Consider the following 20,739-nt stretch of genomic DNA (forward strand, 5'->3'; position numbering starts at 1 on the left):
AGCAATGAACTTCCCATTATCGATCAGATGCTAAAACTCCTTTGAAAACAGTTGTAAAAGCACCATGACCTAGCTCTTCCTCGAATCCATTGGTGGCTTCTTTTAGCTCCATGAAAGTGAAACATTTCAGATTCATGCCTTGAACCACAGGATTAAGTTGATTCACTTTTGCATGAGAAGTAACCAGATAGCTTATTATAGAAACTGTTTGGCGCAAAAACCAGTTGGCTTGCAAACTGTCTCTTTTGAGCGTGTGCGCGGGCGTGCCAGCACCGTGGGGTGCAGTCGTCGGGGTAGTCCCTTGACCTGACTTCTTCTTCAAGCGTCTGTGGACGAGGAGAGCACCAACCTCGCCACAAGGTTCTTCTCTAGCCTTCCGAGAAAGGACTTCTTGCCTTACGGATAAGGACTTTAGGTGTGATCTCTTCGCGTCACCGAATCGATACTTAGTGTTGTAGACTAAGCAGAGCAATCACTGGGAAGTTTGGGAGAAAGCACGGGCTTGTGCTAAAGTGTGACTTTAGCTTCGCTGGGTGCGAGGGCGTTAGCCTTGCTTCGCTGATAGTAACGGTGGCAGTTGCGCTAGCAGTCGGCTCCTGGGGAGACTAGGACTGAAAGTACGGTCGCCGGGTTGGTTTGGTGATGCTAACAGTCGGCTCTTGGAGAGACTAGGACTGGTACACGGTCACCGGGTTTCAACGAGGTTGAAGGTTTGCTCCGGGGAGGCTTTGTAATCGCTGGGATTGATTGATTTGAGAGAGGTCCTTGTTTCGTCCTTGAAACCTGGTATATATACCTAGGGTTTCGACTGCTCCTTGCCATAGAAGGATTATTGGTTGAAGTTTCCTATTCAATCCTCGCTACCCGACTCCAACAAGGTTTCGTTTTCCTTATGGATCACGGAATGGGTGAAGCTGTAACCCAAACCCGAGTAGGCTTATTTTTGGGCCGCAGGTATCGGCCCGCTGTGCTGAATCCACTAAGGATCTTGCCAAAATTACTTTTGGGCTCAAACAGAAATAACCAAGTTGTTTATTATAGAAAATGTAGTCTAACTCGGCTCATCATTGGAGTCCAATGATGAGCCGAGTTAGACTCCCTTTTCTTTTGCTGATGTAGAAGTGTTTCCTTATTTTCACCAGAGCTAACCCTTTAACATCGTCCTTGATCTTCCCATTTGAAACAGGTATTCGCTTCTTCCAACAATCAGCATTTCCTTCATTGAAAATGGCAATGGCACAGAAACAATCTGCTAAGCAACTTTGCTTGCATTGTTCCTTATTAACTGGCTGGAAATGCTCATAATCTCCACCAGGCCAATCAGTGAATGGAAGCTCTTGAAATTCAAAGAGGTCTGTTTCTGAAGAGGCTTTATCACAACTTTGGGGAACAAAGTTTTGCGTGCACCATTTCCTCTCATCATCTCGGTCAACGGGGATGTAACTCGGAGGGCATAAGTGTTTAGTATGAGCTGCATCCTCATCATGTATACATAAACTGTTAAACCCACATGCACCACCACCTGTATATTCCACAATTGCTGTGCAAATATTTGGAGGTATGAAGGTAAAAGTGGACCAAGAGTCAGTGCTTTTCTGGTGGATATAGTGCCTCAAAACTCCATCATAGTCAAGAGTTGCTCTCTGGTAGTTGTCTTGTGTCTGAACTTTTTTCTACAGAGACCCAACCAAGTATGCTTCCGTTCTGTGCTGTGAGGTAAATAGAGCCAGATTGGTTGAAGATGACCTGAAAGCCACTACCAGTTAGAATTGACCAGTAGAGAAAATTAGGACTCTTCAATGGATATATAGTTCATTGTATAAAGCGTAAGATTTCCACCGGAGTCTAGAGTAAACTTGAATCTTCCTTCAGAGTAATTTGTTGCTGTAAGTTGGGCAAAGAGACCGCTGTTTAGATTCAGGTCTGTGTGGGAAGGATGGTATCAGTTGGATGATCAAAACTCTGCCACAAATAGGTTGAATTTCGGGTTGACCAGAAAGGTTAGAATATCAGAGTTGACGAGAACGACTCAAAAGCGTAATCTGGGCGGCCAAGGTCAGGTTTACCATTCTATGAATGCTTCTAGACTCATAATGGAACAAGTTTCACGCCTGTTGCTTGAACCTGGCTACTTAAACACTCAAGTATGAACCGCATGATTGTAGTTTCATGCACCCTAGCAGAACAAAGAAACACTGAGAATTCGTCGAAGTACATTAAAATCAGAGATCACCAAGACTTATTTTACAGATTCTTTTTTCTACAATTTTTCATATCAGCAACTGAAAGAGCAATGTTTCGATGGCATTGTTCAAATTCTTAAGGGCTGTCTCTTACTGGTGCTCATCTGCGCGCAAAATGATACAATACGGCAAAAATGGCCGGCTGTTTTGTTACTTAATTATTTCATATGACTAATGGTGTTTAGGATTTAGTTTATCTGTCTTAAAAAATAATAAAATATACTCTGCTCGGTCATTCCACAAGTGCTTTCATTGAAAGCAAAACTATTACACACTGAAAGAAAAATGTAACAATTGAAACAGTGACTCGAGCCCACACATTAAAATAGCATCCTCAACATGAAACTGAAGGTATATGCTAATTTCTAATGAAAATCCACAATCTAATTTCTAATAATAACCCACAAGCTAATTTCTAGTTTAGAAACACGCTTATTATACCTAATGAAATCATAAAGATCTCTTATGATGAAGGACAAACAAAATCCAAGCACACACAGAAACAAAATTACAGAGTATATAAACATGAAAACTAGCTAGTACTGGCTGTAAATCTTTGAGTGCCATAAACCAAACAAGTTTCATGCCGCCTTGCTATATGGGGATGGACACGGTGGAACAGGTACTTCCACTACTCCTTCAAGCATCTGCACAACCTTCCGCATCGTGGGTCGACGAGACGGGTCTTCTTGAATACACCAAAGAGCAATCATGACGGTCTCTTCTAGCTTCATTTCATAATCCAAGGCATCAACTTTGTGATCCAGAATAGCCTCCAATAATCCTTCTCTGTAGCAATCATAAACCCAATCCGTTAAAATTGCTTTTTCTTCATAATCATTATCCCTATCAACACTTCTCCTACAACAAATGATCTCTAGCAGCACCACACCAAAGCTATACACATCAACTTTGGTAGTGATTGCCATGTTCCTAAACCACTCAGGTGCAACATAACCTTTTGTTCCTCTAATGTCAGTATGCGTCTTGCTCTGATTCGTCATCAAAAGTTTCGCCAAGCCGAAATCAGAGATCCGAGCATTGTAATTATCATCAAGAAGAATGTTCTGAGGCTTTATATCACAATGGATGATTTGGGTGGTACACTCTTCATGCAAATACAGAAGCCCTTTGGCAACACCATAAGCAATTTCCATTCGTTGCCTCCAACTGGGTTTCTCATCACCAAAAAGGAAGCCTGCTAATGTTCCATTGCTCAAGAATTCATATACTAGTGATCGCTGTTGTCCCTCATCACAATATCCAACCAGGTGAACCAAATTCTTGTGATGTGTCCGACCAATTATGTTCAGTTCTGTCTTGAATTCCTTCTCACCATCTTGTATCCAACAGTTGAGCTTCTTCACTGCCACTTGGACACCCGAACCGATTTGTATTATCCCTTTGTAAACAACTCCAAAAGAACCCCTCCCTAATTCTTCGTTGAATCCATTTGTTGCTTCTTCAAGCTCTTTGTGACTAAAAGAGTGCAAATTTGTGTCCAAATCATTTTGCGGAAACCTTGCATGTTTCTTTCGGAAACTGAAGAAAAGTCCCAGACATACTGCAGTACCTGACATAAAAATAACAACGACAGAGATGCCCAGAAGAACTGATCCCCCATGTACCAAAGTGGTTCCGCTCTTCTTCTTCTTAACGGTCATCAATTTGATGAAGGTTGTTGCATTCAAGTTGTTGTCTTCTCTCCCATATGAGAGTGGAAACTTCTTTTTCTGACAGGTTTGATTGCTGTAAACAGCAACAGCACATGAACAATCTTGCAAGCAAGATTGACTGCATGTGTCAGCAGTAGTATCATTGAACTGCATATAACTGGAGGTAAGCCAATCAGTATTTTCTAGCACCTGAACATCGTACAGATCTTGTGCATAACTAGGCTCATTTTCACAGCCTTGTTTGAAAGTTGGATAGCAGCTCCCGTATGGATCATTTGGATCAAGTAAATAGTATCCGGTCGGGCATTCACAGGTGGGCATCTTGTCTGCTTTGTAAGTGCAGATACTGTCACTACACCAAAAACAGCCTTTTACCGCCCACAATGTGCGCCGTAAATACCCTTTTACGGCGCAAAAAAGTAGGCTGTAAATGCCGGAGCCGTAAAAGACATTCCTCTTTAACGGCGTGCATAAGAAGGCCGTAATTGTGCATCCATGCAGGCCGTAAAAGACATTCCTCAATAATCCAATTTGATTTATGGGATGTTTGCACGCCGTGAATGTCAAGAAAGCACGCCGTAAATGACTCTCTGACCACTTATTTACGGCGCACTGGGAATGCCGTAAAAGACTTTATTCACGGCCTACAACGAACGCCGTAAAAGACTGTTTTTATGGCACACTTTTGCATGCCGTAAAAGTAGTTGCCCAATTTTTTAAGGCCCAATTTGCACGCTGTAAAAAGCTTTTCTGTCAATTTTTATATGTCATTCACGACGCACATAACCTGCCATAAAAGTCTTTGTGGCAAAGAGGTTTCCTGGCTGCTCATAATCCAAAAATGATCAACTAACAAAATGACTTGAGCAAAAATAATATTAACCTCAAAGTACAGGTGAAACAGCATATATATCATAGATAATAGAAAGGGTTTTAACAAACTTTTTATATCCAATCTGCTACAGACCAAGTACAATTTCTAGCAAACTTGAGTTTAAACTTATGTTAAGAATATAGCATATTACAAAATATACTACATCATCTTTTGAACATTTAACTATCCAAATGCAGATTCTCTCAATTGACCATCACTTTGAGCACTTTATCAGCAGTAGGGCAATGTTAATAGAAACCTCAAAAACTGGAAGTCCCTGTTATGAATGTAAAGCACAGTTAATAATAAACGAAAGCAAGTACTCAGCAAACTATCTAATAGCAGATGACCATCTGAGTTAAACATACATATGAAGATGTCAATTTTCCTGTAACAGTAACAAGTTCAATTATCCAATACTTCACAACAACTTTTCTGAAAACAATCAATGACATAAAAACACAAAATAAACAACAAACACTAAAAGAGAGAGTATCCATAGTGCTTTTCCATTCCTCCAATCACACCAAAAGTAAAACCCCGGCTCTCAACTCAGGCAAGGAAATATGAACTCTGTAAAACAGAACCTGTATATAACCCCAAAATCTAGCAAAAATAAGTGCAGCTCTTTCAGACTTTCCAACAATGCAATGAAATCTGATGCTAAATGAAAACTCAGATAATTTAAAATGAAACTAAGAAGTAAGAACCAGAAAATCTCTAGATCTATTCAATTCTCTATTTCTTAATCATTCTTTATTCCGTTAATTATGTTTCAAGTAATAACACATTTCTAAATTGGTCATCAAACAGAGAAAGCAGTATTTGGCTGGCCATTTCTGCCCATATATAGCCCAGTTCTGATCATCGAACATGCAAGTCCGTAAAGATAAGGATGCTGAAATTTGGTGTACTTGGTGCTATATATCCCAATGAAAATAATCATTGCAATGCCTAGATAACTATATGACAACCCAGCTACTAAAATGGAATGCCTCCTTTACAAATCAGACTGTTGGGAACAGATATGTAGTTGTTAAATCAAATATTTACCTAATCAAACCAAAAAAGCTACGTCTCTGAAAAATCAAACATTGTTGATGGAAAAAAAAAAATACCAGCAGAGGAATTCATGCGCGCTCTATCAAATAGTAATCCACTGGATCCAGTCAAATGGTAGCTAACTGCAACAAACCATACCAAACAGAAATTAGACAAATTGAAAGTCTTCAGACCCTATAACGACCGAAGAAAAACAGAACTGAGCTTTAACATGAAAGGGGCTTATCTATCTTATATTGCAAATCTTGATTTTAAGCTACCAAATATTTTAGATTGCAGAACTGCAACTGAGCCCTAAATTACAAAACTTAAACTATATTTCTTAAACTGAGCAATCATATAGGCATTTCTAACAAATCTTTCTGCAATTCCCATGAAACAATAATTAAATACAAACCCAAATTTCATAGTCGATGAAAATGTAAACTTGGCTCGGATTTTGCAAAGCTACTACGTCATTGAAATACTTTGTGCAGGCGAGTTGGAACAAATCAGTGAAGTCACTGGGATATTAGATATGTCAATGTATTTCACATGTAGCAGTACCATCAGTAAACTTAATAACCGAAGAAATAAGCACTTACTATGATTGGGTTCCCTCTACCCTGCTAAAATTCTGTTCTTTTCTTCAAAGTCCCCAAAGAAGACTAAGTTAGCCTCTCTTGAAAAATGCAAAGAAAAACGATCAGCAACGAAGCTAGATCATGGAAAAGAAGTAGGGTAATCAGTTACAGAAAACTTATGATAAAAGGGATTAAAAGCTATTATAATCTATAACATAGTCATCCAACTTGTTTTTAGAACCTAAGACCGGCACAGAGAAACCCAAAGATGAAAAAGCTTTGCTAATCAACATCAAAATTACAACAAAGCAATCAAAACTTGACCATTTCAGGAAGTATCATTAACATTAAAAAGAAATAACCCTGGGAAATCTTTAGTCCCTAGTCTATACCAAAGCAGTCATCATAACCTAAAAAAAGGTTTACAAAGCTTGAACATTCAATCTTAAACATCTCTGACAATGTAAGAAAAAAGTGGTCACCAATTGGGAAAAAGAATTACCTTGCTCTGGAGGATAAGCCATCAAACAGATGTGAGCAGGTGTCAAAGATTCTAGATTGGTAGTGGCTTCTCACTCTAAACATATAGGAGTACAAATAAGAAAGGTGCTGAAAATACATATATTTAATCAGAAATATGAAAAAAGGATATGCTCAATTCATGGGAATTTTTGCAGCATGGCTAGTTTCAACATTGAATGTTTTGGAACAACTTGGAGGCCGTAGCGTTTTCCGATCACTTTCATTAGGACTCCCATCATCATTGGCATTACAATTTCCAGTATTTCTAAATAAATAAATAAATAAAAAGAGTATATCAGAATTTAAGGAAGGCAAAAGATGCAGGTACTAAATACATTACACCCTTCCTCATACCTATTTGATGGCGTATCCTCCAGAAGCCCAAATCTTAAAACAACAACTACACAAAAAACCCAATTCTACCTATCAACAACTCATCTGAATAAATTTTTGTTTTAATTATCATGATTATTTTATATTGTCCATCTTTTTTATATGGTTCAAGGCACAACAGTCAGAATTACTCAACTATTTATACAACAGTAAGAATTCTCAACTATTTCTCAAATAAGGAGCTGCTTCTTGCTTTGCTTCTCATTACATTTTTCATTTTCCTCTTACCCCTACCACCCCAAATCAAAACTTTACTCAGTGGAACTTTCTCCAATCTTTCAGACTTGTTAGATGAAAGGCTGCTGCTAGCACATACCAGTTTCGCAGATAAAAAGCCGCTGCTAGTACATTCTTGTATCTTTACATTGTGCTCCAGAGCTGGTACCTGCGAATAATCAATCAAAAAATTTAAACAGCTTGACCCTATTTGCAAAAGTGCAGAAAAATTAAATTTGGGGCAAAATTCAAGAAACTACTTTCAAGAAACTCAAAGTAGTTTCTTTAAGCAATTGTATTTCGATGCGTTCAATCATAGTAACCGAAAGTATTTTCTTTGTATTTTTAGCACTTGCCTATTTCCATGTATTCATAGCTGAAAATATATAAAATTATATTTCTTGACAGCATTAGAGTAACCGATCAAACCTACATTTTAAATTTCTAGACAGCTTCCCTTCTATCTTAGCAGGTATTTATGATAAGAATCTTTGACTCTATTGATCCAGACCCCTATGATTAAAAGTGTTTAATATTTTTCTTATAGTCATATGGATGAAATGGTTATCTAAACAAACTAACAGAGTAGAGAACAGTTCAGAAGATTTTGACAATCTCTATGGGCAAAGCAACTCAATGGAGCTCAAGCTCAAGTTTATTACCAATCTCTATGGCATTAACTGAAAATCCAAGGGCTGCGAAATTACAATGAAAATGCTCAGACAAAATCTGTCATGTAAAATTTTGAAATAGCAAGACAGTAGCAAGAGCAATCTTAGTCAATGACCATTAATTCTAGAATTGTCCAATTACACATGAAAACAAACAACAAAACTTAAACACAGACTATGAAATATAATCAGAAAACAAAAACTGGAAATCAAATAATAACCTTATAGAGAATGGTCGCCTATCGAGTTGAGAATGGACTATGATTTAAAGCCAGATCATAGTCCGTATCCCAAAAGAGGCACCAAGAAGACACAATTTGCTCCTCAAACTTTTGGCTATCTGAACAATGATATTGCTGCTCTTCATCCTCTTCTTCATCCCCTGATTATTAGGAATAGGCAAGGCCCTGGTGTATCGTCTCTAAGTCCACCACAATCTTGAACCCCTCCTCTTCTCTTTCCCACCCCAGCAACCTACGATGACATCAAATCAAAATTGAAAATCTCAAATCCGGCAAATAAATGTTCAAATCTGGCAAATAAGCTTAGGAAACCAAACCTGTCCTACTCGTTTTCAGTCCAACCTCTCTATCTCAGAGCCTGATCGATGCTATTAACTGCCATCAAAACCTAAATATCAAGGTTTCTGGGAGAGTTCTGTCTACCTCATTTCAATTACAAACATGATTAGCAAACACAGGAAATCTTCCAGTTACAGTAAAATCATCTGAAACTCTGTGGCTACCCTGTTTACTCAACATATGATCCTGACATGCACAGTCCAGAAGTTCCAAGAACACTCACCTTCAATGAGATAAATGGAGCATATATAAATCCAAGTCTCAAATGTCTTCCTGAATAATAACATCAGGGTATAAAAACAAATAAGAAAACCTAGAAAAAATCAAAGTCACACCCAATAAAACAAACAAAAAATATGGATTCTTGAAATTGCTTAGCAACGAATTCGCGCTTTTTCAAAAAAATTACCAGCTGAGGAATGCTTTCACATAAAGATCAAAACTTTACCACAACCCAGATGAAAAAAGTTACCTTCTTGGCTGGTCGAAGCTTCTTGATCCAAGCAAACTGGCTTCCGATTGAGGAAAGAGTTGAAAGCAAAGATCTTTGGAAGAGTAATGGGTGGCTTTCTGTAACTGAAGCTTGGTGGCCTTTTCCGGTACCCAAGATAGCAAATGAGCAAGACAAGGCCAAAGTTCTCAACTTTCTCCAAATGGGTTTCAGAAACTTCAAGACCCGGATTCCGGTGGCCCGAATCTCCGAGAGCCGTGATCACTTCAATGTTCTTTAATTTGGAGCTCAATCGATCCACAGAATCTCGATGATAGGAGCAGAAAACGTGGTGGTGCTGGGAGGTGGCCGGCGACTCGGCAGTGGAGCAAATCCACTGAACGGCGACTCGGCAGTGGGAAGAGATGGAAAACTGAGGTCTGTCGAAGAGAGAGAAAAGTTTTGTTTTATGAAATGAAAAAAAATAGAATTAGAAAGTGAAGAGGAAAAAGATGGAGGGAAATAAAAATTTTGGTGAAAATTTCCCGCCTTTTACTTTTACGGCACACTAATGCATGCTGTAAAAAATCATATTAAAAACCACATTAACGGCGCACATACTTGCAGGCTGTAAAAGATAATACTATTACGGCGTGTATCTAATGCATGTCATAAAAGACCAAACGAAAACAGACATTAACGGCGTGCATTAATGCATGCCATAAAAGACTAAACTAAAGTAGACAATAGACATTAACGGCGTGCATTAATGCATGCCGTAAAAGACCAAACTAAAATAGACATTAACGGCGTGGATTAATGCATGCCGTAAAAGACCAAACTAAAATAGACATTAACGGCGTGTATTAATGCATGCCGTAAAAGACCAAATTAAAATAGACATTAACGGCGTGCATCTAATGCACGCCGTAAAAGACCATATCAAAAAGTGTATTAACGGCATACCGTAAAAGTGCGCCCTAAATATATGTCTATTACGGCACGCATTGATGCACGCCGTAAAATGTGCGCGGTAAAAGAGTCATTTTCTTGTAGTGTGTTGTACCCACAAAAACTAGGACCTGAATCAGCATTGATTTTTTGGCAAATATTTGATGGCTCTGACCAAAGAGGAACCCAGCTTATATTGCCGACAGAAGTCTTTGGGAGGAAATATTGAGCCAAAACCCCATCAAAGCTGAGAGTTGTCCGGAGATAGTAGTCCCTTGCTGCAAGTTCCTCTGCTGTGAAATTATAATATCCACCATTCACTCGCAGAATATAGAAGTTACCTGAGTCATTGAAAACCAACTGCAGACCTTCACTACCTGGAACACTCCCATTGGTAGTCTTGGTTGAATAAAAAGGTCTTTGCCCACGAAGCACAAGATTTCCATCATCTTGAAAATCTAGCTGGAAGTGACCTCTCGTATAGTCGGTCTCTGAATTTCGAGAAGAAAGCTTCCCTCCTCTTTCCAGTATTTGCCCAGGCAACATGGTATCAGTAGGATTCTTGAACGTCTCCCATAATTTTGCTGACTTCTCGTTTTCCAGAGCAAAGTTACCTGTATCGTCCATAACCCCGTGAGCAACAACGCCAGCAATGGTTTGATTGGATTTCCATAACTGCTCACCCTGAGGACTTGTAAGAACTAGCCCACTGTTAGCAGTCAAATTCACAACTGAACCATTAGGTGCAGGCTTATCCCCATTTGCATACCAAACTATGGTTTTGTCTGGTATCTTGGCAAACCATATAGAAAGCAAGAAAAGATCATTGTTTTCAAGTTGCCGAAACCCAAAGGCAAAATCACCCGAGGGAGAAAGCCATGAGGAGTTACCTGCTGTGGAGAGAGAAGCACCCACAGCTATGCTACCATTAGTTTGTGCAAGCACATAAGTTGGTAGCAGAAGCAATGAAGAAAGCAAAAACAAACATACAGTAAAAGCCATTGGCAGTTGCAACAACCAATGGTGGAAAAGTAAGAGTCCAGATAGACTAGGTTCTGAGACTGTATAGACAGAAGAGAATAAACTGACCTTATAATATTGTATAACAGGTGGCATGGGAGGATTTTCAACGAAACTCTAAATCACCTCTTCAAAAGCAATATAATTAAATTTAAGATTTCAAGTAGACTAAGACATGACCATGGGGAAAGGGTAAACTTTATTCTTAGAATATCAGAGTTGACGAGAACGACTCAAAGGCGTAATCTGACCGGCCAAGGTCAAGTTTAGCATTTTATTAATGCTGCTAGACTTGGTCATAATGGAACAAATTTCACGCCTGTTGCATGAACCTGGCTTCTTAAACACGCAAGTATGCAAGACATGATTGTCGTTTCGTGCACCCTAACACAACAAAGAAAGACTGAGAATTTTCCAGTATGAACTGAGTTCTAGTAATTTAGAACATCCGAAGATGGCAAGATGAAATCACCAATGTAAAATTAGTCAAGTTGATATAGAAACAAAAATGTAAAAAACTACTTGCATTATGGGAAGACAATAGAGTATCTATCAAAGAAAAAGTCTAATTTGTAGCTAGTGGCTGCTGAGACGGACCGGATACGACCTAATTATCATTTGTCTTTGATACGTATGTAATCTACGAATGAAGATCATCTAATACTACATGCTGTAGTGCCAAAAGGGGCCTCGTATGCATGGCAAAAATCTGTTACGTAGAGGGGTGAGATATAGGGTTGGCAATGGAGCACATATTTCTGCATGGTGGGACCCGTGGGTTCCACTACCCATACATTTCAAACCATTTTCCTCTCCAGCTGTGGGCTATGAAGAATTGAGAGTATGTGACTTAATGGTGGAGAACGATTATGAGTGGAATGTTCCACTTTTGGAAGCTTTATTTACACCACTGGAAGTTGGCATAATTGCAAGTATCCCTCTAAGCCTTAGAGGAGCAAATGACAGCTTGATATGGCACTATGATAAGAGAGGAAACTATGGAGTGAAAAGTGGATATCATTTGGCCCGCCTTGATGATGGTAGATCTGACTGGGCTTCTAGTTCAAATGGGTCTTATGGGATTAATGCTACTTACTGGAAGATAATTTGGGGGGCCAACATCCCACCTAAAGTGCGTGTGTTCGTATGGAGACTACTCAGAGGCATTTTACCTACAAGAAGAGCTCTCTCCCATAAGGTTAGTCTTCTTGATAGTAATTGTCTTTTTTGTAATCATGCATTAGAAGATGGATTACACTTATTCAGAGATTGTGATGTTACCACATGCTTTTGGGTGTGTACCAAATTGGGCCTTTTGGCCAAGAAGGTGGCGGCTTCATGTGTGGAGGATTGGGTGTTGAACGTCATTGATAAATTGGATGGTAACCAACGTTGTGCTTTTTTCATGGCACTCTGGGTCATATGGTCTGAAAGAAATAATGTCTTGTGGAACGGAAATTTCTTCTGTGCTTCTAATGCTGCTCAATGGGCTAGTAAATTTCTTGAGGAATATCAGCAACTTCATGTGCATGGAAATGCGAAAGGTAGAAAGGAAAAGTCCAAATGGCAGAACCCCCCTAGTGGGCGTCTGAAAGTGAATGTGGATGGGAGTTACCGGGCTGATCATGGTGATGGTGGAGTGGGTGTTTGGACCCAAAATGAACATTTTGGCTTGACAAGGCATGTGTTGGAGAAATTGAGCCAATGTCAGTGGCTCAAGCTATATATTGTCGACAAGCTCGAAATATATATTTAGAGGCTAAATAAAGCCTACTATGGAAGCATGGAAGCATGAAAAGTTAACTTTAGCACATTTTCCTACTTCGGCTAGGAGAAACCGAGCTAAACAAGGAAGGAGGGGCGGCCGCCTGACCAAATTAACTTGAAATGAGCTGAAACTCTGCAGATCCATTCTAGACATCCTAAGAAACATTTCTTATGAAGAGTGCAAGAGCTTTTTTTGAGTGGAAGGCCTTCAAACAATCAGTCCAATTTTCTACAGAAGCAAAACTGGAAAACTGGACCTGTAAGAGGTCCAGCAGCATTTCCGGCCCAACCACATGGAAATAAATTCTGAAATTTTACCACAGTAATCTACACTCATGGTGGATAATTTCATATGAAGAAGTCGAAGGCTTATTCTGAAGTTTTGTTGGAGAAATAATTGAATGAATAAAGAGGCAGAAACTGACCTAAAACCAGCTCAATATTCACATGTTCATGTTTCCTACCCACATGAAGAAAGCTAGATGCTTTTCTTCTTTTCCTTGGATATATTTTTCAAGACAATCTCTTTAATAGATCATCATCACTTCCATGTTTCTACACCTTCATGCTTTGCTTTCATTTCATCATTTCTCTATCTTCTCCATATTTTACAAATCACTTTCATACTCCACTTTCATTATTTTTCTTCCACACATCATTTCACTCTTCTTTTTCTTCCCTATATAAACACCTTCTCCTCTCATTCTAAAAGACACATTCACAACATCAAAACATCTCTAAGATGATCTAAGTTCTCTCTAGAGCAACCTCTCTAAGAGCAACTCCTCTCCCTCTCTTTCTCTTTCTCTTACCGGTGATCACACTCCTAGTCCTAGTATTCTCAGAAACCGACTTTCAGTGCCACCAAACCCTTTGTCAACGTGCTTCGGTCCTAGTCTCCTCGGGAGCCAACGGTAGTGCCGCGACCACAACGGTTACAGAACCAGCCAAGCAAGGGTAACGCCCTAGCAACCCAGCCAAGCTAAAGTCACGCTTTAGCAAGTTCTCCTCACTTCCCAGTGGTTCTCGCTCTGCTCGATCTACAACATCGAGTATCGATTGTGATTTTCAAGAAGCTCAGCAAAGGTCCTCGCCACGAGGCACAAAGAATCCCACGACGAGGTTGGTGCTCTCCTCGTCTACAATCGCTCGACAGAAGTCAGGTCAAGGGACACCCCCGACGACCGCACCCGACGGTGCTGGCACGCCCGCGCAAGAAAAGAGACTGTTGACCAGCTGCAGCAAAATTGGAGCCAAACAGTGGGAGTTGTGATACGTGATGAAAATGGTATGTGTTTGTCAGCTCTGGCTCGGTATTTCCCACATGCTTCATCTGCTCTACATATGGAGGTTGAAGCTTGTAGGGCTGGGCTTTTATTGGCAATCCATCAGGACATGACCGTTATTGATATTGAGAGCGATTGTTCCTTTGCTGTCACTGCTATACAGCGTGAGGTGGAAGATAGATCTGACATTGGGCGAATTATCGATGATTGTAAGTCATATTTGACATCTTTTCACTCAAGTCAGGTTAGCCACATCTTCCGTGAAGCAAACGGTGTGGCCAACAGGTTAGCGCACCTTGCTAGTTTTAATTTTATTTCTGATGTTTGGTTAGATGAGACTCCTGTTATTATTCGGGATGTTCTCTATGAGGATGTTTGTAATCTTTCTAATGTCGCTCGGGGTTCAGGTATTATGTCCCCCCCCGTTGCAAAGTTTTAATTCAATAAATGGAATCGGGCGTGGGGCTGAGCCTCCCAGCTAGGCTGGGTTCCAAACCCTTTTAAAAAAAAAATAAGACTCATAATACCAAAATTTCAACAGAATATAATATGATAAGAACTCCCACAGACTTGTCTACAATTTTATAAATTAAGATAATCAACACTCTTCTACACACAAGGAATTCAAGCTGAGAATTCCAGCTTAAAACACTTAACTTAAAAGAGAAGCGCTCATGATCAGTATAGAAACTAACCCGAAACCAAAACTCATCCTAAACCCACATAACCCAGCTCACAACTATCTTACCCTTCTTCAAATATCACCACAAAACCCATTAATACCAAGAAAATCAAATACCCAATAAGCATGAAGCTCTAAAGTTGTTATCTTTGGTTTAGTTAATACAAGATAGAAAGAATATAAATAAAGACAATGAAATAAAGAACATGAATTGATAGCTAACCGGAGTCCATTGCAATGGTACAAGAGAGCAATGGAAGAGAAGAAACCTCTCTCACATTGTGGTTTCTCCAATCAAATAAAGAACGTAACTTTGGGTTTCTCACTTTCTCTGAACTCTGAACAAACCAGGCGGCAACTAGTGACAGTAATGAAATACCTATTAAGCCCTTTTTTGATTGGGCTGGATGGGTCTATTAGATTGGCTTGGTTTGCTGGGTCTGTGGGGTTGGGCCTTGAATTGGCTTGATTTTCATTTTTGAGTTTTGTCCGGTATCTTAGCATGTTCCGGTTCATTTAATGTACCGATACATCAAATAGACTGGTTTGATAGAGAGGTAGACTAGCTTGATATATGAGCAGACTAATTTTAGATCAAGCCAAGCTAGTCTACTTATGCATGGAGTCAGTTTACCTCTATATCAAATTTAGTCTACTTTTATGTATTGAGACATTAATATACCGTAGAATTTTCCATCTTACCTTACCATGTAGAAAGCAAGAAAAGAACCTTGTTTTCAAGTTGCCAAAATCCAAAAGCCAAATCACCGGATGGAGAAATCCACGAGGAGTTACCTTTTGCAGAGAGAGAAGCACCCACTGCGATGTTACTATTAGTTCTGGATAACACAGAAATTGGTAGCAGAAACATGAGGAAAGTGGAAGCAGTGGTGCACTTGACGATGCCATTGCAAATTGCCAGCACCAATGTGGTTAAGCGATTGACACTTGGAAAAGAAAAAAGGCTAATGCAAGTGCAGATTTAGAAGAGGTGGACAAGTGTGTGAGAATCACTGAAAAAGTGGAGAGCTTTTGGATGTGTAAATCTGTTGTGGGATACATCCCTATATATAGAGAAGGCCTCTTTGAAATAGTGTTGCATCTCTTTAAATTGTGGGACTCAGTATCTTGGCATATCATACAGTCATTTAAGGATTCAATTTTAGTGTTTATCTAGGGTTATAATTCAATTGTAATATAATGTTAACTCTTTTGGATGATTAGGTTTCCATGTCTGACTTTGGCACATATTATAACAGGTGATGGAAGTGAATGTAGGACTATTTGCATTTTGGGGCAATCACAGAGCACCTCAGAGGAGCTATCACAAAGTCTAATTGATAGTTATAAACTATCATGTAGTGAAACTGTATACATATATAGGATACAAATCACTCTCAACTTAGCCATGAACCAATTGTCTCCTACTAAATTATACACCATAATACCATACCAATGACTGAAATCTCTTATTGACCAAAAAAAAAAAAAAAACTTAGCCATGAACCAATTGTTTCCAACTAAATTATAGGATACCATACCAATGACGAAGTGGTGTTAGCTCAGTGGTTAGAGCGCCCACTACCTAGGATCCAGGTCCTGGGTTCGAGTCACCATGGGGGTAGGAGTGAAAATTTTTGAAAAAGAAAAACAGAAGAAGCTAATTACATAAAAAAACAGAGAAATATTCGTTCATAATTCCATATTCATCTCAATTCAATAAACCAGCATCGGTTGCTTTCTTTCAGAACCTTCTTCGACGGCCTTGCTTAGCTCAAGCACTAAACTCCTTTTAGGGGGAAGTGAGTTCTACATCATACATATACATATATCTAAAGCTCCCAGGTTGCCTCCTATAAAGAGGAGGTGCAATTCGCCTTTTGCACCTTATGTAGAACTCATTGTCCCCTACGAGCACCACCACCTTCAATAATATGATTGCGATGAATACCGAGCATTTTCATACCTTTTTCATCTTATGTACAACTCACTGCATGGCTGCACGCTACGACCATCACCACCTTCGACAACTCCTATAACAACCCTCCAAAGACGTGACTCCTCCATTTCTAACATGTTCATTAGTATGCTATGGACACTACCACAAAACTGACCTAAGAACACCATTGATAATGGTGTGTATTGGATCTATAGACACCAATCAATGGTGTTGAAGAGCAATAGACACCCCTCTAGTTACCATTTAGTGAATGGTGCCCATTGCTGCCGTGACATATACCCAAGATGTCACTATTACTTTTTTGGTGACTTACAAATTGTGGGTCCCACAACTAGACAGCAATCTGATGTATTTATTGGTGACTTGATTTTTGCATTGTTATAATATACAATACACCCACCAATCTGAAAAATAGTGACTGCCAATATTTCAAATTAAAAAAAATATTAAAATTAATATACAATAACAGTAATTCTAATCCAACCACTTAATGAGAAAAGAAAATTCTTGGCAGCCTTAATTCTAGGCATGATGTCTGCGTTCTCCTCTACTCCTCAATGGACAACTACATCACATAAAATGAAAACAATATTTAAACAATATAAAGAACATAACACAGCTCATAAACTTTAAAACCCTTCAAATCCTTTAAACCATCTCACAAAACCTTTCTGAACCCCTAAATGGTTTGATATATGACATAAAAAGAAGTCAGCAAAGTCTGTAGAATATATGACATAAAAAAGAAGTCAGCAGATCAATCTCAGGATTCAAGAATTATACATGGAGTGCAGCACTTAACAGTAAGAAATGATCAAGCAAGCTTATATGTCCTAAATTACCCACTAGGCTTTATGCATACTCTGTCCATATTATCTTTACACACAATGGAAATGGTCATGGAAATCCCTGTTTGGATTCAGAGCTCAAGAAAGATTATAATATGTGGACTAGTTACAGTGTAAAGACTTCTCCAATGACTCTTATCATCCACCACATATGGTAATCAAAGAAAACACATACTTGAAGTTAGCCATGTTATAGAACTCACTTTGCAGGATGCATTCCACAACATAAGGAGTTAAGGACCATGCACTTGAATTCACTCATGTCAGACACTTCTTTGGATACTCACGAAGGATGGAGTTCATGGCTTAGAAAGAGTGTCAATAAATCTACACATGATCCCTTGTTCTAAGGTATCTTTGGCTTTTCACTTTATGCATATTTCTTCAGGTCAAAGAGATATTAGAGTAAACATGAAAGATGCCCCGAGTTCACGTTATTAGATCACAGTTAAGTACTAATGAACACCAAATTGCCATTCAGGTCAATTATAATGGTGAGAGTACGTTAAATTATTCTGCAAGTATATATTGTTGAAGCATTATTTCTATACCTTTTTCCCAATCATTCGTCCACCAGCTGAATGAGCAAAGTACATATTGTAGAAGTGGCAGAAAAATGCTTGACGATCCTTCTCCGACAGTTCCTTAAGATACTGAGCATAGTTTACACCAGGAGCAGAAGGTTCTGGTATGGCATGGCCTTGCTCCTTCAACCACTCCAAATCTTTTGCCAACTTTTCAGACCGTTTCAATCCAGTATCTCTAAACTCAGCATCTATAACCAAAAGACCACATAACAACATTACACGTTAGAGCTCAGTAAAGTAACAATACATAAACACATGATTGATTTCCAAATCAGACATCAATATTGAATCTCTCGACCTAGATTATTAACATTCAAATAAAAGTTAAGTGAGCTAAGTCAAGTTGGCAAGCTCTCTTGTTCCCAATTTAATGACAAATCATAGTGAGTAGATAAAATTATGAACAAATTCACTCCCTCTAAGTTCACCTGCAGGCATACCAACAATTTAGATAATCATGCTTTTCAGAAAAATACAAACACATTCTCTGATGTACTAACTATTTGACAGATCACCCATATCATGGATATATCAATACCCTAAGCTATTGTCAGTTATATAACAAATAAATAGATGCAAATGCACAGCAGAAAAGAAAGAGAGCTATATGAGTCATAAAGTCCAATCTCAAGAATATGAAAGCAAGCCATATAAAAGGCATATATATATATATATATATATATATATATATATATATATATATATATATATATATATATATATATATATATTTGGTACTCACCTCAATAACTCTTTCCATTATGTCCATGTCCAATATATTGGGTTTGAATCCAACCGCATTTCCAGTAATTGAATGAGGACCTATTACCATTGCAATAATAAGTCAAACAGGTATCCAAAGCCCACTTTTGTGGTAGTGGAATCAGCAACTCCACACTGAATGAAGAGTTCACTACATTATCTTTAGGATGCATTCAGAATTTTGATGGAACTCGATCCAAGTGAAATACTACAACACTCAAAACACATATTGCAAGCTATATATGTACACTAAAAAGCTCAATAGAAATCATAAAATTGAAAGAAAAAAAGAAAAGAAAAAAAAAAGTATTAATACCGTTTATGACAGCAACACTAACCAGATGCGCGCACATCCCCAACATCTGCAGCAAGTTTAAGATATTAAATCAGAAACCAGCATCCTAAAAAATTATTTCAGGTTTTGGCAGCTGAGAATTCCGGGGAAACAGAGAAATAAAGGTGCAGTAAAAGTGAACCCAAGGATTTAGACTTTACAGGGTAGGGGTCATCATGGGCCGGGCTAGGGCCGGCCCTACCCTAAATTTTAGGGCTTAGGGTCGGGCCGGGCCGGGCCTAGTCAAAGTCAACAAAATTTAGGGCCGGGTAGGGTCGGGCCGGGGCTTAAATATGCTAACCTTTACCCGCCCGAAAAGCCCGATCCGTTAGGGTCGAAAGGGCCGGATCGGGCCGGCCCTCAAATAGGGCCGAAATGGGCCAAAAAGGGCCTTATTTTGTTTAACAAAAAAAAAAAACATTATTTTTTTCTTCTCAAAATATGGCTTAATGGTATGTATTGGTGATAAAAGACTCATTGTTTTTTATTGAACATATTTTATATTCATATAATACTTGTAACTTATAACATTTATTAATATTACTTAAGGTGGTTATATTCAATTAATTATCTATATAAATCTCCCAATATTAATTGTTGTGTAACAAAGAAAATAGAAAATAAAGAAAACAAAACTTATGAAATCAATTACAAAAAAAGAGATAAATTGCATATTATAGAAAAAAGAGAAACGTAATTAAAAAATAAAAAAAAATTTATGGCTTATTCGGGCGGGCCAAAAATTTCGAAATGGAAATTGATCAATCTGACAATGCTCATGGAGAGGGTAACAAGCCTAATAAACTAGTTATACTACATTACAAGGCATATAAGGATTATGTGCGATCCAAAAATTTTGAAATGAAAATCGACCAATCTGAAAATTCTCGTATGTTTATACAACATTGATAGGTATTGTGTAAAGAAATTAGGCCGATCTGCCGTGAATAAGGCGTCCAACGTAGCGGTCAACGCTTTGCACAAGCAAACTTCCCTAAGGGGAGCGGCACCATGCGCGGACAAACGTTGCGAAATTTTGACATCCGTAAGTAGACCCCCTACCCATGAGAGTGTGGGAGCTGAAAGATCGAAAAAAGTGAATTTCCAAGGACCGGTTAAGAGCATATTTGTTTTATGTTCTATTTAGGGTATTGAGTTGACCGGGTAGATCGAGGTCCAACCGAAGGCGGAAATTGCTGAAATTTCTACCACTAACATATATTCATATGAAAACAACATCCAGCGGTTTATTTTAAAAAATTCTATTTCGTCCCCCATTTTCCTCATGGAGGGTAACAAGCCTAATAAATT

The 20,739-nt window shown here is 38.7% G+C and overlaps 1 protein-coding gene and 1 long non-coding RNA gene across 2 annotated transcripts; both read right to left on the bottom strand.

The window, feature by feature from the left end:
- Nucleotides 1–2,563: 2,563 nt before the first annotated feature.
- Nucleotides 2,564–11,199, bottom strand: LOC133728484 (G-type lectin S-receptor-like serine/threonine-protein kinase LECRK3). Its single transcript, XM_062155889.1, has 8 exons — nt 10,198–11,199; nt 8,904–8,987; nt 7,562–7,718; nt 5,912–5,977; nt 5,381–5,456; nt 5,162–5,228; nt 5,053–5,070; nt 2,564–4,531 (listed from the first exon to the last, which is right to left on the bottom strand). Exons 1-8 carry the CDS (start codon nt 11,182–11,184, stop codon nt 2,825–2,827), a joined length of 3,162 nt encoding a protein of 1,053 aa, XP_062011873.1. The 5' UTR covers nt 11,185–11,199; the 3' UTR covers nt 2,564–2,824.
- A 5,840-nt stretch (nt 11,200–17,039) lies between these two features.
- LOC133733889 (uncharacterized) lies at nt 17,040–19,560 on the bottom strand. Its single transcript, XR_009857963.1, has 4 exons — nt 19,411–19,560; nt 19,075–19,154; nt 18,297–18,520; nt 17,040–17,462 (listed from the first exon to the last, which is right to left on the bottom strand). It is a non-coding gene; the product is annotated as an uncharacterized LOC133733889 (long non-coding RNA).
- Nucleotides 19,561–20,739: the final 1,179 nt, after the last annotated feature.

Source organism: Rosa rugosa, chromosome 2 (genome assembly GCF_958449725.1).
Source record: "Rosa rugosa chromosome 2, drRosRugo1.1, whole genome shotgun sequence".
In the NCBI taxonomy this organism is placed as follows: domain Eukaryota; kingdom Viridiplantae; phylum Streptophyta; class Magnoliopsida; order Rosales; family Rosaceae; genus Rosa; species Rosa rugosa.

What these genes read in the sequence shown, in the direction of transcription:
- LOC133728484 (XM_062155889.1), bottom strand. Translation starts at nt 11,184, where the DNA reads ATGGCTTTTACTGTATGTTTGTTTTTGCTTTCTTCATTGCTTCTGCTA. An exon ending in ATTTAGGGCGCACTTTTACG is followed by an intron (nt 8,988 to 10,197) that starts GTATGCCGTTAA and finishes TGTGCATGTCAG; the next exon opens with GATCATATGTTGAGTAAACA. An exon ending in GCGCATGAATTCCTCTGCTG is followed by an intron (nt 5,457 to 5,911) that starts GTATTTTTTTTT and finishes GTTTTCATTTAG; the next exon opens with CATCAGATTTCATTGCATTG.